Source organism: Labeo rohita, chromosome 7, assembly GCF_022985175.1.
Source record: "Labeo rohita strain BAU-BD-2019 chromosome 7, IGBB_LRoh.1.0, whole genome shotgun sequence".
NCBI lineage: Eukaryota > Metazoa > Chordata > Actinopteri > Cypriniformes > Cyprinidae > Labeo > Labeo rohita.
This window is the reverse complement of record NC_066875.1, coordinates 19470411-19488591: the sequence shown is the minus strand read 5'-3', so window position 1 is coordinate 19488591 and position 18181 is coordinate 19470411. Positions and strand designations below refer to the sequence as shown.

The 18181-nt window shown below is 38.2% G+C and overlaps 2 protein-coding genes across 4 annotated transcripts; both read right to left on the bottom strand.

The window, feature by feature from the left end:
• Positions 1-349: 349 nt before the first annotated feature.
• Positions 350-7621, bottom strand: cpeb1b (cytoplasmic polyadenylation element binding protein 1b). 2 transcript variants are annotated; one of them, XM_051116189.1, is made up of 12 exons: positions 7479-7621; positions 6799-6967; positions 5838-6029; positions 5215-5423; positions 4657-4909; positions 4364-4477; positions 3467-3571; positions 3048-3184; positions 2665-2863; positions 2438-2532; positions 1769-1849; positions 350-1684 (listed from the first exon to the last, which is right to left on the bottom strand). In XM_051116189.1, exons 1-12 carry the CDS (start codon positions 7491-7493, stop codon positions 1574-1576), a joined length of 1680 nt encoding a protein of 559 aa, XP_050972146.1. In that variant the 5' UTR covers positions 7494-7621; the 3' UTR covers positions 350-1573. The 2 variants fall into 2 exon arrangements, with proteins under 2 accessions (XP_050972146.1, XP_050972147.1); XM_051116190.1 differs by having other exon boundaries at positions 3482-3571.
• A 2252-nt stretch (positions 7622-9873) lies between these two features.
• rbpms2b (RNA binding protein, mRNA processing factor 2b) lies at positions 9874-16253 on the bottom strand. 2 transcript variants are annotated; one of them, XM_051115821.1, is made up of 8 exons: positions 15762-16253; positions 13494-13571; positions 13081-13119; positions 12768-12830; positions 12130-12280; positions 11540-11691; positions 10270-10341; positions 9874-10152 (listed from the first exon to the last, which is right to left on the bottom strand). In XM_051115821.1, exons 1-7 carry the CDS (start codon positions 15846-15848, stop codon positions 10276-10278), a joined length of 636 nt encoding a protein of 211 aa, XP_050971778.1. In that variant the 5' UTR covers positions 15849-16253; the 3' UTR covers positions 9874-10152; positions 10270-10275. The 2 variants fall into 2 exon arrangements, with proteins under 2 accessions (XP_050971778.1, XP_050971779.1); XM_051115822.1 differs by having other exon boundaries at positions 15795-16248.
• Positions 16254-18181: the final 1928 nt, after the last annotated feature.

Genomic DNA, 18181 nt, shown 5'->3' with positions numbered 1-18181 from the left:
AAAAAAACACCACCATTGTTTCGCTAGATAAGACCCTTCTTCCTCAGCTGTAATCGAGCCATTTGAGGCTGCATTTAAACTACAACTTAAAAAGGTAAAACTTTTTGCTCAAAACAGCAAAACCGTTTTCAAAACTGATACTTGGAGTAACTGATGTGAAACTCATTAAAAAGGCTCAATTTTATGTTGTAACAACTTCAACATTGTAATAAGTAATGTTTGAACGTGCAAAATTTAAAACTTGAACATTTAAAAAAAAAAAAAAATAAATAAAAAAAATAAAAAAAAAAAAAAAGTATTTATATATAATAAAAGTATATAAAAATAAATAAGAGTCACACAGCACGAGTAATGCTTAAACACCTTTATTGTGCCCAGTCAAAAATTCAAACTTCACCTTTGTAAGCAAACTTGGCAGACAACAATGAGGTAGAATGACAGAGGAGCTTGGGAAATAGCTCTGCATGGAATGCATATGGTGAGAAAAGAGAAGACAGTCTTAGTTCTGAAAGTAATGTTAACCATTCAGACATTCAGCAGAGGATGATTAAAGTGACATTTGCATTTAGTCTGCTAAGGCTCTTGGTACATTCAAGGGAAGTCTATGGTTTTAAATTCCACAAGCAGCCATTTGGGCTCACACCCACAACACCTGCTGATGTATAATTATAAGTGATTAAAAACCTACCCCTTTACAAAGTGCAAATTAAAAAGTGCAATAAAACTACGTGCAGTCGATGGCCATTCTCATTTCAGGATTAATACATCAAGTTGGTTTGAAATCTGATCGAGAGCAGTAAAAGCAATGCCTAGTGGAGGCACGCACTGAAATTGAACTGGATTGGCAAATAGATCTGCAGGGTTATGCGCAAACCTCTTGTTCTACCAAACAGAACACTGATAAGGCAAATATGCACTCCAAAAACATGGAGGGAAAACAAAAAGAAAAAAAAATGCGCAAAATTAAAAATCCGCCAGGTAGATTGCTATTCAACCTTTTCCATGCCATACCTTAAAACTGTTTCATGTAAAAATTTATGAAAACTAAAACTGTGAAAAATGTCATGATGAAAATCTGGCTTTTGTAGTTGCATCTCAAAAAAGTAAAAAACACTGGCAAAAAAAGTGCCAGAAAAAAGCAGCTAGTGTGGAAAGGGAAAACCAATTAAAGGCACTGTATGGCTTCCATCTGTTAAACAATGAGACTTTAGAATGATTTACCAAAACAAAATAGCAACCTATATAAAAGGGGGGGGAAAAAAAAAAAAAAAAAAAAAAAAAAAAAAAAAAACAAAAAAACACCCTTCAACCATGGCCTGAATCTCAACTTGGTTCAAAAACTCTGGGTCTTCCCATCCATGGGCCCCAGCTAACCCATCTCTCACTGTGTACAGTGCCAAAGTGAACAAGCCAAACTAAAAAGAAAGTGCAACAGTGAACTTTCTACAGTGTTTCCCCATGCCCCAACTCCTGGGAGGGCCTTTTGAAGGGGGGGCCAACTCTGGAGCGGTTCCCCGAGGGGAGCAGGCGCAATGGACATCCAGGCTGAGGCATCGTGCTGCCATGCGTGGTTTCAGTTGGCGTCCCGCTTCTTCTGGTTTCGCATCAGAGGGCGGTGGTTACTGAGGATGTCCATGGAGTGCTGTCTATGCCAGCAGGAGCGACAGTAGTATTTGAAGCAGGTCTGTGGAAAGAGAGAGGAAGAGACGTTCATTATACAGCACTCTGTTGAAATGAAGTTGGGGGGAGGGGTTAATAAAAACCTCACCTTGTCCCTGCAAAAGAATGGCCCAGGCTCACGACTGCATGATTGACAGATGGCATCCTCCAAGTATGGGTCAATCTGAACCTAGAGGAAGAAGACCATTCCCATAAAGACAAATAAGATGTATGGAGTGGCATACCATCATAATACTAGAAATGCTAATCTCACTGCCAGGCAGACGTCAGCAAATGAAGTGCCACCTGAACTCAAGGGACCATGTGAGACCATGTGTGACCCTGGGCCACAAAACTATTCTTACGTAGCATGGGTATATTTGTAGCAATAGCTAAACAAAACATTGTATGGGTCAAAATTGAGTTTTCCTTCATGCCAAACATCAGGATATTCAGTAGAGATCCTGTTCCATGAAGATAGTGCATTTCCTACCGTAAATATCAAAACTTCATTGGATTAGTAATATGCATAAGTATTTCCTCAATATTTTGATTTTTTTCTGCACCCTCAGATTCCACATTTTCAAATAGTTTTATCTCCACCAAATATTGCCCTATCCTAACAAACCATACATGGAAAGCTTATTTATCCAGCTTTTAGATGATGCATAATTGACCCTTATGGTTTTGTGGTCCAGGGTCACATATAGACTCTGAACTTGATGTGTATATGACCCATAACTGTGTAAAACAAATGGGTTTCAAAGTTCCACTTTACCTTCTTCGTAAATTTGGGCGTCTTTATCTCAACAAATGCAGCACTCACAGCTTTCAGATAACTGCGCTGGTTGTTAAAGGTTACACGTCCAGATCCTGGGAGAGGGGGGGGGTAAAATAAATAAATAAATAAATAAAAAAATAAACCCCAGTATCAAAAAGTAACCGTTATTAAATCAATTAAAAAAAAATAAATAAATAATAAAATAAAAAAAAAATTATTCTCACCAATGGGGTACTTGTGCTTGTCCGTGTCGATGCCCGCATACACAACCCCTCCAAACAGATCGTTCATGATGCTGGCCAGGGCCTCAGCGTTGAGCATGCCATGCAGAGCTCCTACAAACACAGTGTTCCTAGGGTCCAGCCTCTGAGAGGGGCAACTCACATAGTTACTGTCTGAAATCACCCAAGGGATCACCTGTGCCTGAGGGTCCAAATAAAGACAGGGGAGTATTTCTCAGACTTTTAAGATTAAGAAACAAAATCTTGAAGTACAAATCATACATGCAGATTTAGAGCCAATTAAAATGCAAGATTATCCTGGAAGCAGGTCAATATTTTTCTGCATGTCCAAATGACACCAAATCTGCCCTTAAAGCCCATCTTACATCTTTGCAGCGCATCCTTCTGCTGGACATTTTGAAGTAATACTCGCTGTAGCCCTCAGGATGGAGCAGGTCCTCAGTGCAGTCCTGTAGCAAGGCACGCACAGACTTGTCCGATTCAAACACCAAGTACACGTAACCTAGGGGAGAAAAGTCACATGACCAAAAGATTACCAAATTCAACAATCTTACTGCCATCTTCCCAAATGTGGATTACACAAAAAAAAAAAAAAAAAAAAAAAAAAACAAAACAAATTTGGGTATGAACCTCTTCAAAAGTTTAAAACTTAATTCTCAGAATCAAATACCACCACGTGTACGAAGGAAGGGTTTCTGTAGTCACCAAGTAGTTGAATGCCATTATCCGCACCATCCCACCACAGTGCTGTAATAAAATAAGTTTCCTACCCTTTCAGCATTACCTTTGGGCATATTACCTTTCGGAGGGCAGCGAGGGTGCTTGCCATCCTTACCCGGCCACTCCACACTCAGAGGGCCATAGCATTTAAAAGTATTTATCAAACCAGCTGGGGACAGAAATAGAAAAGCCATTAGTCTAGAAGCAAACAGGGCTATGGCATATCTGGAATTAGTAAGATTTAGGTTTCTGAAGAGTCTCATGTTCACCAAGATTAAACTGATTACATACAATAACGGTAATATGAAATAACTACTATTTAACTACTAATTTAACCATTCTATATTAGAGCACCTAGTGGTGCAGCTTAGAGATCGTCAGGTGACAAACCAAGAGTTCATACAAAAAACAAGTTTTATTTTATCCATTTTAAGATGAATTTATTCCTGTGACGGCAAAAATGAATTTTTAGCAGCCATTACACCAGCCTTTCAGGTCACATGATGCTTCAGAAAACATTTACTGCTTAAGAACCAATGTTGAAAAGTTAATTTTGTAGAAGTGACAAAGGCTTTTTTTTTTTTTTTTTAAATTAAGAGTCATGAGAAAAACAAAGCATTTCAACGGAATCTCTTATAACAAATTCTTTTGTCACTTGATAAATTTAATGCATCTTTACAGACCACAAACTTTTAAATGTTAGTGTAAATTGTGAAAATCAGAATCGGATAAACAGCACACATACTACACACAGTAAAAAGTGGAGACCATGCAGCAAATTGCACAAAATGGTCCATATTTGCCTTTTAACCACTTAAAACGCCAATAAATAATTTAATACAGCAGACTACCATTTTAAGTATTTGTTGCATCAATGCAAAGTTCACACAGAATTAGCAAGGAGTATTCAGTGCATACAGGTTACGAACTTAGTTTTCATAAGGACAAGACTTTCTTCTACCTTCAGTGATGTCCCAGGGAACGCCTCCTAAAAAGACCTTGCAGGAGTAAATGGGATTTTGGTAGTGTCTGGGGGGCAACTGTCCACTCCATGTGAAGGTAGCTTCATTGATTGCTGTGGAACACATTCACAAAATGAGCACAACAAGAGCAATACACCTGCACCATGTATTGCTTAAAAACTGTACAATGAACAGCAGAATCAGGGTTGAGCAAATCCATTCAAGGCAAGTTAAGGAAGATTCAGTGGTTTCAGTGGGAGGGTGAAGGGGTGGGGGAATATGAATGCCATACAAGCTGCCTGTCTGTGAAGCCAGGCCTCTCTTTCAATGCTGAAGGGGCTCTCAGGAGTCTTCATAAGGTCCCAGTTGGGCCAGATGGAGGCACCAGGCCAGCGATGGGACAGACCACCAGTTGGGGTGGCACTGGGTGGCGGGGTGAGAGGTGAGCTGCTGTGGTCCAAACGAGAGCCCAGAGCTAGCTTGAGAGGATCTCTTTGCATACTGGACATGAGGAATGGCACAGATGGAGTGATTCTCAAGGAAGACTGCAAAAGGCAAGAAAGAAAAGTTTTTCCAATAAGAACTTACAATGACCAAAGTAGGCTACCCTCATTAAAACACCATTCCACACTCCGCTGTCTGGATTGCTAGGTGAAAACTTGGTTCTCAAGATACTAGCATGTTCTCACCAGGGCTTGCGCCATGTCATCCACTGCAACGCAACTCTCGTGAACGTGTATGACAGTTAGCAGAAGCTAAAGGCTATAGTTTATAGAGCTTTTTTTTTTTTTTTAACAAAAACAACAAAAAGAAACCAGGCTACATAGAACATGATTTTACAACCACTTACCAGCAGGTCCGAGAGGTGATCAGAACCAGAGCTGAAGCCGCTGGTCTCAGAGTCCACAGGGCTAATGGAGTGGGAGTCCAGGAAAGATTGAGAGTTCAAGCGTGCCATGCCGGGAAATTTTTCTAGGAAGTCTGAGGCACCAATGGAGGACTCTGAGAAGCTCGGAAGCTTGTTGGTGAGCTGGCTGGGAGTCCCCAAAATCCCTTGCACTGAACAAATATGGGTTTATAAAAAGTAACATTAATAAACTCCCAAAACAAAATGAACAATTCAAGACCCAAAAACAACAGCTGAAATGGACAGCTTTCTTATTGCAGCACTACTAATAAGAATGACCAGCACATGAGGCAGGCTGAGAATCTGTGACTATATAGTCAACAAAATGCTCTGACTCACAGTTACCGGCCAAGTGAGAACAGCTTAAACATGCACTAGTCAGGACAAGGCTCTCAAAGATCCAGAAAGAGATACCAGAATAAACAAACTCCGTTTCAAAACTAGTTTTCTGAAAACATTAAGATTAACATTAAAGGAGTATTGCATAAATGACAGTGTTACGTCAATGGTCACGTAACATTACGTCAATATCATATGGTTGTTTTAACACTATTCATTCGACTCACGTGAGGCTGTGTTGGTCTGTGCAGAGGGATCGGTGTCATGGCTGCTCCACGGTCTCTCCCAGTCAGACAGGCTGAGGGACTGTAGGCCCAGACCCCAGTTATTGACGTCAGGCAGACCCCTGGATGAGTCCTGGCCACCGCTGGGAAAAAGCATCCTGCTCCGGACCGCAGACAGGTCCGAGTCGGGACGATCTGTTAACAACGTCCAGAAATAAAAAAACACTTTTTGGCGACTCAGCATCAGCAGTGGGAATAAAAGGCATGCACATTCGAGAAAGCATTGGCTCCCTAGACTCTGATAAATCACGGCTCGCCTCCCTCCGCCTGGCTAAACTGCACAGGAGCAGCTGTCTCTGCAGAGACGACCCACCCTGCATGTGACCCAGGCGCTGCTGCCCTCACAGCCCCTTGCTAATGACATCAGTCCCTGGCCTCCTCTGATGCCACACCACCGAGCATTCCTGACAAATTCTCCTGCAAAGAGGCAGCACCCCCCTCCCACCTCTGGCTCAGACTCCTGTTCGAGGTGGCAGGGAGAGAGAGTTAGTTCGCCGCTAGCTGCAGGCTAAGAGATAGAAAACTCCAGTGAATCGCAGGACTGTTGCTATTGGCTAAGTAGCTGAAGAATGAGCAATCTGGGCTGCTCATGCAGAGCTGGACTGCACCCAAATGCTTGCTCCAGCCCTGATTCAGCATCCTCCGTCTCGCCTGCATGACATTGCATGACCGGTGCTGTAATGATTATCTGTGCACATGATGCTCAATTGCAAGGCCAAAGCTGAAGGGACAAACAGCAATGCAGCAGATGCACATGAACATAGGAAGCGGAAAAAAAAAACAAAAACAACTGGGATGAAAAGATTACAGCTCTGTATTGTTATTGTGTCTGCGCATATATTAAGGAATTGTATACTTGAATCAATTAAAAAGTGCATCTCCTTGTACACAAATTATGGTTTACCATTAAAAGGGTCTCGCTTGCATTTGGCAGTGGGAGTTGTGCAAACACCGCTCAGATCCAGTGAGTTTCCCAGCATGGTGTTCATTCTGGAAAACGTGTCTGCATTGCTGCATGTAGACAGGGCTGGAATGTCAGAATCCAGGCAGTTAAGTAGTCTGGGATTGTCACTCTGTCAGAACAAAACAGATATACATCACAAAAATGGTAAAACATAGGCCGGATTGTTTCTTTGCCCCCCTTCCTCACCATTTTATGTTCCATTTTAGGATTCCATTAGATTTTAAATAAAACAAAAAAATAATTCTAATCTATTTTCACTAGAGTGATAAGGAACACTGTGCCTATAGGTTAGTTTGCCATGAATGCTATTAAATTGAACAACGCAACCAGTGATTACACTGGACAAGCACAATCAATGGCAACTATATTAATGGACCCCTACCTCACTCTAAACAACCATTACTGATGACAGATACAGGATATCGTAACAGCTAGCATTTCTGCATGCTCAACAAAAGAGGAACACTTTTTTTTAACTTCCAAATAGCCCCACAATTTTATTGAGACAGAAAACGTAGGCCAAACAAACACAAACGATACATTTCACACGCTCACACAAATATAAAGACGCTTTAAAAACAAAACGCAAGATTCAACTACAAACTGACACCAAAACTTACCAGAGAAAACGCCATGGTAGAACTATCAACCAAAATTATCGAAAACAACACCCTATTTAATTCTCCTAAAGTCTACTTAAACCTTTCGAAGTAAATTTGGCCTAATTTACAACACCTGTGCTCGGGTCAAGCACCTCTGTCACTCCTGGGATCCTGCTCTTCTCTTGAGTGACCAATCACAGATTACAAATTGATATTATTCATGAGGGGCGGGCACTTTACGATGACGTCAAAATCTAGTTTACGGTTACTTTTCTTTCAAATGCCCCCAAATTATTTATATTATAATATCATTATTACAATATTTCTGCTTCCCGTCTGAGTTTCATTTTCTCATACGAGGTAATTCTTCGTATTCATATTATAGTTAGTCGTGGCGTATGTCGTGTTGTGTAGTTTAGAGCCTTCGGAGAGACTATTTAGATTTAAAAATAAATTAAATGACTTATTTTGCTATTATCTAAATTGTTCAGTGCGAGTGCAGCATACTTGAAATGTATCACGTCACACGAATTTATTTTATTGACAGAAATCAGGACCTTGGAGAGCAGCATTTATAAATTAGGTCTTTTTCAAAGACAATTACACATTTTGGAAATAAAGACTTCTATAATACTTTAAATACAAGTGTGTTCAACAGGCACAGTGCTAGAGTGCTCAGTAGCAACTTTCAGAACATTTAGCCTATTTAAAACAAATTACCGACTAATTTCCTCCAGGGGGCAGCACTTACATTATTTGTTTCTAACCGTATGCAGGTAAAGAATGGTTCACATCAAAAGTAAACACTGTTCATGTTGTTGTAAACCTGCTGACGTTCTTTAGTGACACAATATGATATGCTGGGCAGAATAAGAGTCTCTTTTATTTATTTATTTATTTTTGCATGGAAAAAACAGCAACTGAAAGTGAAGCCCTCAGTCCTTGACATTCTGCCTAACCTCTCTTTTTGTGCTACATGGAAGAACGGCATGCAGATTTGAAAACATGAGGGTGAATAACATTTTTTAGGTGAAGTCTTTAAATGATCCCTTCTATTTAGGCAAAATAAGAAAAATGTACAAATCTTCATTCTGTTCAAAAGTTTTTTCAAAAGTGCAGTTTTTTCTTCTGACACAACAGTGAGTGTTTGAACCTTCTGTAATAGTTGCATACGAGTCCCTCAGTTGTCCTCAGTGTGAAAAGATGGATCTCAAAGTCATAGTTGGAAAGGATTCAAATACACAAAAATGCTGAAAAGCAACAGAATTTGTGGGACCTGAAGGATTTTTTTTTTTTTTTTTTAAAACAGCAGGCAGTTTAACTGTTCAGGACAAAGGACTCATAACACCACAGTATTAAGAATCAAGTGTATGTGAACTTTTTGAACGGGGTCATTTTTATAAATTCATCTATTACTCTTGTGGACTATATATAAATGTCTTATCTAAAAAAAAAAAAAAAAAAAAAAAAAAAAAAAAAAAAACCCACACACACCCCCCAGCATTATTCATTTTGTATAATCCTTCTCATTTTGTTAAAATAATTAACATTTTGCAGATTCTGCAAGGTGTATGTATCCTTTTGACTTCAACTGTGCATGATGTACCCAGGCAAGTTACTGAAATTAACAACTGTAGTGCAGTTCAACAAAAGTAGACAAGGCATATTAATGCATTCTCATTTTAATACTATATCATACAGTAGTATTTTTGTACACCAAACTCTTTTTTTTTTTTTTTTACAAATACATTTCTAATGTCTGAATTATCCATTACTATACCCACATTAAAACCATGCACCATTGTAGCATATCTTTATATTCAGAGTATTAACTTGAAACAGCAATTTCATGTTAGCAGCACATTTGCTGTCCATATACGGTTAGTTTTGTGCCACACTGACACAGTCAAAAACCAAAAAATTACAACTTAACCTCTGAAACTGCTATAAAGGACAATGATACAAAAACAGAAACACAAAGAAAGAGTTACCAATAACTTATAGAGATTACTTATTTCAATTGCACAAACACTTCTCTCTCCAGACACAAACACTAGATTGAGATTGTCTCATTTTGTAAAGTCATCAGACCCTCTGTGATGTGTTACAGTGGAAACTATAGCAGGGGAAACCATCTGGCTGTCTGGACATCACATTACCCAAAATAGGTTGGCCACAGTTTTGTACATAACATAAGCAACTTCAATGACCAAGCTACCAAACACTAGACAAAATGAACAGGGTTACACCGGTCATGGAAGCAACAAACATACTACAATGACGCACAGAGCTACACTTCATGCCAAAACTAACATGCTCAATGTCAGCTTCAGTTGATTGTCTCATTTTACTTAGACCCAGAGCCAGTCTCAAATGAATAAATGAAGAATTTAAGAAACTACTTTTTCTTCAATACAAAAAAAAAAAAAAAAAAAAAAAAGGGACATAAGTTCAAGGGACTCATCCACTAAGAACTGCTAAGGTCTACTGTACCATCTATATGCCTCTCATATTTTTGCGCTGTTGGCAGTTACTTCAATATAAGCTCAGTTTACTCAATGAGCAACACAAACTCAATTTCATCTCTTCATGGCCTAATTCCAAAGGAGTTAATGCAGCCAAAAACCAAAAGTTCAAATGAACTGGACTGATTTTAAACAGGAGCTGGAAGACGCCATTTGAAGAAAGAAATCTGAAAAGAAAAAAGAAAAAAGCAGTTACCAAGATGATTCTTATTAAATTAAACAAGACATGCAAAACACCATTATATAAATCACACTGGATGAGAGAGGTAAAAGAATTGCCTTACTATATTTTAACAGAACTGCCGTGATTTCCATCCAGGCTGGGATGAGTCTGATGTGGAAGGATACCAGCGCATCTAAAAATAAATAAACAAAAATTTAAAGATAAAAAAAAAGCAGCAACAAATATAAATTAACACCTTTAGACTGCATGTACAGAGCCAAGGAAATCTTCACAAATTATTAGCATGAGACCCAAGCAGTCACAGCTGTCAATTGCTTTCTATGAATACTTAATTATAATAACTTCAGTGCCAGAACCATTAGCCTTCACTTGACATTTAGATAGCCTCTACTTATCTGGGATAGGAAAACAAGTTAGCATTGAGCACAGAAGTCACTCATTCATGTAACGACAAACATGGCTTAAAGATTACTGGCACACAAATTGTATTACATCTTCAGGAGCTTGTCAAATGGGTAAATAATGCAACCAAAGCCTAATGGTTTAAAGACTTGGTTCAAATGATTTGAATTACGCTTGCCATGATAGGTCTTATTAACCAGAAAGAACACTCACTTTTCTATTCACATTTCTAACAAATATTCATTAGTGTGCATTAAAAGATCTAACAAAGACTTACAGCACCAAAAAAAAAAAAAAAAAAAAAAAACCCAACACACATACACATGTATTTTTATATACACACTACCAGTCAACAGTTTTTGAACAGTAAGATTTGTGTTTTTTTTTTTTTTTTTTTTTTTTTTTTTTTTTTTTAAAAGAAGTCTCTTCTGTTCACCAAGCCTGCATTAAAATAATAATCCAAAAATAATAATTTTCCATTTAAATACATTTTAAAACGTAATTTTGTAATTTATTCCTCTGATTTCAAAACTGAATTTTTATTTATTTATTTATTATTATTATTTTTTTTTAAAAGAAATCCCTTCTGCTCACTAGGCCTGCATTTATTTGATCCAACATACAGCAAAAACTATAACATTTTGAAATGGTTTTCACTATTTAAGTTAATAAATGCTTTCCATTTAAATAGATTTTAAAATTCAACTTTATTCCTGTGATCAAAGCTAAATTTTCAGCATCATTACACCAGCCTTCAGTGTCACATGATCCTTCAGAAATCATTCTAATATGCTGATTCGCTATAGATAAGGGAGGTAATAAAAGTGGAAAAGATAAAAATTTTTAAAACAAATAAATAAAATGAGAAGGCAAAAAAAAAAAAAAAAAAAAATAAAAACACACACACACACACCACCACCACAACAAAAACATTAAATTCAGAAAAAGAAAGGTAAAGATGGCCACACCTGAGCATGAAGCGCAGCTGCTGCGGCAGCGGCCGCTGCTGGGTAGGTGAAGGCTGTGTGGGGCAGGCCGGGACTGAGCTCCGGGGTATAGAGGGGGTAAGGAGACCAGGCCTCTGGGGATGCTGGGATCAATGCTGCCCCTGTCAAGTCATCTGAGGATGGGAATAAGCATAACAAACCATCACCTCAGGCTCACGCCAGCTCAGTATGTCAGACATGACTGAAATAACCACTTCAAAAATCAAACAAGATGTTTGACAAATTGTTGAAGTCAGAGACCCTCACACTCCAAAAGTCTTTCAAATGAGCAAAAAGAGGCAGAAACTAAATACTGATACCTGTGTGACCTCTGGTAATTTCTGTGACTTGGCTTGGAACAGAAGAGAGGTTGAATGAGATGTGAAGTGCTAATGCTCAACTTGTGTAATAGAAATCAGAGAACAGAAAAGGCCATTTGCTAATGACACATGCATGTGGAGGTGGATTAGTTTCTTCTCGCATTTTCCTATTCTAGATATACTCTAGATCTACACAGTGTGTGCCTGTCTGTCTCTGCAGTGTGAGAACTACCGTGTCGGCCATAAACTTACATGGGTCCCGTGCTATGAAGTGCGCTCCTAGAGCTGGGTGGATATTTGTGGGATTCGGAGTGCCCATCAGCTTACTCTTTGCCATCTTCGTGTTGGCCTTAGCAAACTCTAACCGGAGGGTCTGCGGGTTTTCAGGGTCAAATCGAACCCCCTGGAGACACAAGGGGGGGAGGGGGACAGAGTAATGGGGATGGGTTGTGCCTCCCAGACCCTGGTACAAATGTGCAGTGCGTCTTAAGCTGGTGCCCACATGCAGTGAACGCTTCTACTAGTGACTCAACAGCAAAGCTAGTGGTTGCCTAAACAGAAGTGAACAAATATTACACGCTAAAGACAAGGAAAACATTAATGCTAGTCTACTGTAGAGTGGAAATATGCACTTATTTGTGATGTGCTGCAACAGACCAACTTATATAATTAATATGGGACACCATAAGCTCACCATGTTTTAAGATTAATAGTGGAATGGATGCAAGCTATGGTCATCTGTTGTAGAAATTGCAAGTAGAAAAGGTATGTTCGTAATGTATATACAGTAGACAACGCACCTAAACCACACCAAGTGTGAACCTAGCTGGAAATCATTTGACAGAGTTTTAATAATTCAAGCCATTGCTTATGGATGGCTGATTTCTTACGTTTAATGCATTTTTTGCCGCTTCAGCGCCAGAACGACTATCAAAGGTTACAAACCCAACAGGCTGGAAAAAAAGAAAGCAAAAATCAATGGCTACAGCATCACTTATCAAAAACACACAAGACATGATATGTAATTTTTAATTATTATTCAAAAATCTTAAATGATTAAATCACCATGCAGTCCTTAATTTAGGTTTACAAGCTCAGAAAAAAAACAAAAACAAAATAAGCATGACTGCAGCACAAGTGGAAAAGTACATGTTCTGAATAACACACAGGCCTGGTCAGCTGTAATATCCAACAATGTCTCACCTGCTTTGATGTTAACTTGATAAGTGAACCCTCATAACCCTGAAAAGGAAAAGAAATCCAATTAGCAGCAATGTAGTCACATGCTTGAAAAGGAAGAAATTCCTGCTGCACTCCCCATAAGAGGCCAACACTGTCAGATAGAGACATTTACAGAGGATGCACTTTACTGCACTGCCAACCTGTGTGACTGGAGCTTAACATCTCTGCTGTTAAACGTTATTCCAACTCTTACACTTCTAACACTCAGGTTTATAAACTTGATTATTCCCCTTCAGTTAATTCATTGTTTCAGTGAGAATTTCTGACTGTTGCTTGGGTGACCATAATAATTAGGAGCTTTGACCTAAGGGAGGTAGCGGAGTTTTGACTAAACACCGTCAATGAGATTTACTATTTAAAACATCTGTTTTTACCTTAAATGGTCGAAAAAGCAGATAGAGCTCACGAGGTTTGATATCTGTTGGCAGACCACTGACAAATAGAGTTCGTACCTGTAAAAGACAAGAAATAAATCAAATACCTAATATATCTTAAATATGTGGAAAAAAAAAAAAAAAATACTAGATAACACAAAAGGATATAAAGAAATAAGTTATTAAGGAACCCTTTGGAACACTAAGCCAGCATGAATTTAATAAAAATAAAAGAAAATGACAACTGAAAAATACAAAAAGACAGGAACTGTGTTTTAAAAAGCCTAACAAGATTCAAGACAAATGCGTTTATTATGGCCACATTTAGCTACAGGAATAAACAAATGCGCATCCACTCGCTTTGACTTGGTGGGAGGTTCAAAGCCACAATGGGCTGCCAGTGGAACAGCGATGGACAACATCGCACAGCGTGACAGCACTTCCTTCCTCTGACCCATAGCAACAACCCCGACAGTGCAACACCATTCCTCAGCTCTCAACCACAGCTCCATAACCCCTCACCTCTACACCTTATTGCTGCGCTTCACCTGTACATTCCAATAATCGTATATCAAAGTCTAATTTAAATAAATAAGCTGCTTCATGTTGTTTAGGAACGTTAACTGACCAACAGCTGCAAGTGATATTGACATCCACAATCCAAAATAGTTTTTGAAGTTGTGCAATAGCAGCAGTGTCCATTAAAAAAAAAAAAAAAAAAAAAACAGTAAATATTGTGTGTGTGTATACACTACCAGTCAAACATTTCTGAACAGGAAGATTTTTTTAATGTTTTTTTTATTTTTGCTCACCAAGCCTACATTTATTTCTTTATTCCAAAATACGACAAATGCGGAAATTTGTGAAATATGTTTACTATTTAAAATAACTGCTTTCAACTTGAATATTTTAAAACGTAATTTATTCCTGTGATTAAAGCTAAATTTTCAGCATCATTACTCCAGTCTCCATTGTTACATGATCCTTCAGAAATCATTCTAATATGCCGATTTGCTGTTATAAACATTTGTTGTTGTCATTATTATTATTATTATTATTATTATTATTATTATTATTATTATTATTATTATTATTATTATTACCATAATCATCAATATTTAACAGTACATTTAAGGATTCTTTGAAGAACAAAGATCAGCATTTATCTAAGAAACTATAGAAATTAACACTTTTACTTAGCAAGGATGCTTTAAACTGATCAAAAGTGATGATAAATGCATTTATAACGTTGTAAAAGACTTGTATTTCAGATAAATGTTCTTCTGAACTTTCTATTCATCAAAAACATTAAATAAAATAAATAAATAAATAAATAAATAAAAACACTACTCAACTGTTATCAACGTAATATTTTTTTTTTTTAGCAGTAAATTATCAGAATATTAGAATGATTTCTGAAGGATCATGTGACTGGAGTAATGATGCTAAAAATCCAGCTGTGAACTCACAGGAATAAATTACATTTTTAAATGTATTCAAATTGAAAACTTATTTTAAGTGGTAAAAATATTTTTACAATTTTACTGTTTTTGCTGTACTATGGATCAAGTTTTAAAAAAACAACAACAACCAGTTTTTTTTTTTTTTTTTTTTTTTTAAACTGCTAACTGAAGAATATTTTAAAGGTTGATTTCGGTTTACATTATAGGCTAAACTATTTTAAACTGCATTTGCTTTTTTCCCCCCATTTAGGTTTGTATTTTTAAAAAGCATAGTTTATGAAGAAACCACTAAATCATTACACCGTGCTGCATTATGACTAGTACAAAATTTTAGGAAAACATTCAGTGTCAGTGACGCTGAAGCCAATTTCAAACAATTTGGTGATTTGCGCCTGTTTACGTGACAGTTTGAGACAACAAACTAAATCACTACATCGACTGAGATGCTTCCAAACAAGTACTTAAACAAGTAAGTATTCGAATCATTAAAACCTTGGCCAAAAAGGAAACAATAAGACAAACAAACTTAACACATGGCGCAATTTAACCCCCTGAATGTTTAAAGGAAACGCGATTAACATACCACTCAACAAAAAGATAAATGCGTGGTCATTAATTTAACGGAAAACAATTCATTTTCATCCTGAATTATGAACTTCACATTACAGTCTTTTAATTCTCTTGAGTGACTATTTCCTTACTCTTCCCTGAAAGCAAAAAAAACTTTACAGAGAGACGCTGAGGGTCCCGTTCACACTTCAAAAGTTTGAAACAAATTTACATCGACATAAACAAATTACAGCACCTCAGTGACTTCTTCACAGTGACGAACTCTCACCTCCTCTTCAATAGAGACGTTGTTGTTTGGCTCGGAGTCAGACTTGATACTCATCTTGTGCGTAAACTTGAGACACCCAGAAGGACCGGCAGAAGTTTCGTTTTTTTCCGCGTCCTAAAGTGCGACTGGACCCTGAAGGCGATCCGTGCGGGACTCAGCAGAACTTGTGCAGGAACACTGAGGTCGTGTCAAAAGTGTCAGGTGAACTGAAGACGCGAAGGTGACTCGGTGAAAAGAAGTGCAGTGCGTGGTGGGGAAGAGAAAAAAGAGAAATGGCGGTGCCACCTCACATTTACCTCGTTTTAAATGTTAAATTTCAAAGCAAGCAGAGCTCATGGGTAAAACCTGTTCCATAGTTGACCTGCTCGCCAATTAGGTCATCAAGTGAGATGGGGCAGGCTTGAGAGCGGCGTTGCAGCTGGTGGATAAGCCAACCCCTCTATTAGTGAATCATCGCCTTCATGGGAAAGTACGGACCAATTGGAACAGCTCATTTTATTATTGGAGACATCTCATATCAACTGTATCAGGGGGAGGGAGGGGAGTAAATAAATAAAAGAGAGAAATGGCATATTAATTCGTTTACCCAAGAGATGTAAAAACTTTGTAAAACCAACTTTCTTTATGGGAGGCAGTTGTGAAAGGGTCAGGGTGTAGCCTATACATCCTCTATTTGTTTGTTGAAAAACTGAGCTATTCTAAAAATATCCCTGACATTTGAGTGCACTTAATTATGGGAACATCTGTTTAAAAGGAAAGCTACTTGTCTGTTCCTTTTAAACAAGGCGAGACGCACACAATACAGGGAACTGTCTATTAAAAATGGGTCTGTACTGTAAAGCTCATAAATTTTATGTTAGACCGTTTGCACCTTCGACTGGTCTTCTGTCCCGTTTCCTGACATTGTGTAGTCGCACAAAGTAAAAGAGTTTGTTGAAGCCGGCGGGCTGAGGTGGGGGTTGAGAACATGTTGTTTTTTTTTTTTGTCATGATTGACCTAGTGTTGTTTTGTACAATCTGTCTAAATATAGACAAATTCTTTCTTGCCAGGCCTCTCTAATTCCATTGTACATAAGGGAACTATGAACTATTTATAAATCCTACAGATGTTTATACACAGACTTGCAGTTTGTTTGAGGGCTTGTCTTATAGTAACTGCTTAATTCGGTTATACAGGATGTGTTTAAAGCTTTAATGTACTAACAGATAGTTTGGAAAAACATTTACCAACAACATCAAATGAAAGGCCGGTCACCCTGATGTCAGTTTTTCCATTAACACTCATTCTAATAGTAACCTATCCCTCTTGTCTTGTTCTCAGGGGTTTAAAAATAAGTTAAACAGAGCACAGAAGTACACAGAGCCAAAGATGATTATACAGTAGACAGACTGATAGACATATCAGTGCCAGGCTCTTAAAGAATGACAAGTGTACAGATTGGCTGAGTGCAGACATGCCATAGCCAGAAGGGTGCTGGCATTCATCTGACACGTTGCATTGCAAAGTGACATTCAAACCAATGGTTTTAAACACATTTAGGCTCCTAATAAATCAATGAAACAAGTACATAGTATCGTAAAAACGACAGGTATAGATAATCCCTGCAAATTCTCGGCATATTGTTAATCGACATCCCATTTCGTGTCATCTCCTTGTTAGTGGTGCACTCCCCAACACAAAGCATGTACAGTGGGGCCAGAATGCTGTGATGTGGCCTTCATGTTTTATTGGAGAAGAGCAGGCCCATTGTCCCAAAAGCCACCTCAATCCTCACTCCTCCTCCTTACGCCTCACTGGCCCCGTCCCATCGCATCAGCGTCATAGAGCTCCACAGCACTTAGCTTGTGTTCCCTGTGTCCTCTGTGCCTCACTGCGTATCCACCATTTACTCCAGCGCTCCTTCTTTCAGCTCAGAAGAGAAGTTCAAGTCTGATTGAGGAAAAATATTTCTTTTGGAAAGGCTTTATTAGTTTAGATGTGCATAACTGATGACGTCATTGAGAGTTTTTTCGATTTTGATTCACGTTGTGAGTGATGATCCTCAGTGATGCATTCATATTAATAGTCCACATATACGAATCAAATTTGCAGGATTGCATTGATGTAAAGAGTGGAATACACTACACAACTTTTGTATTTTTGGTTTTTGCCCCAGTTTACAGTCTGGGTTAGCTGCTAGTTGTCGAAAGTCAGAGTGAGTCTGCAAATGTAACAGAAAATTACATAGCATATGATAGGCACAGACACCGATTTTATTTTTTAGCTTCAGTTTATGATTCCATCCATTTTGAGCCAATTGTAGAACACACAGTTTGTTGTGTTCAGGACAACTTTAAAGTCTGGTAGTGTCTGATTCTTAGGTGTTCAGTGAATGATGCCCAGTTTT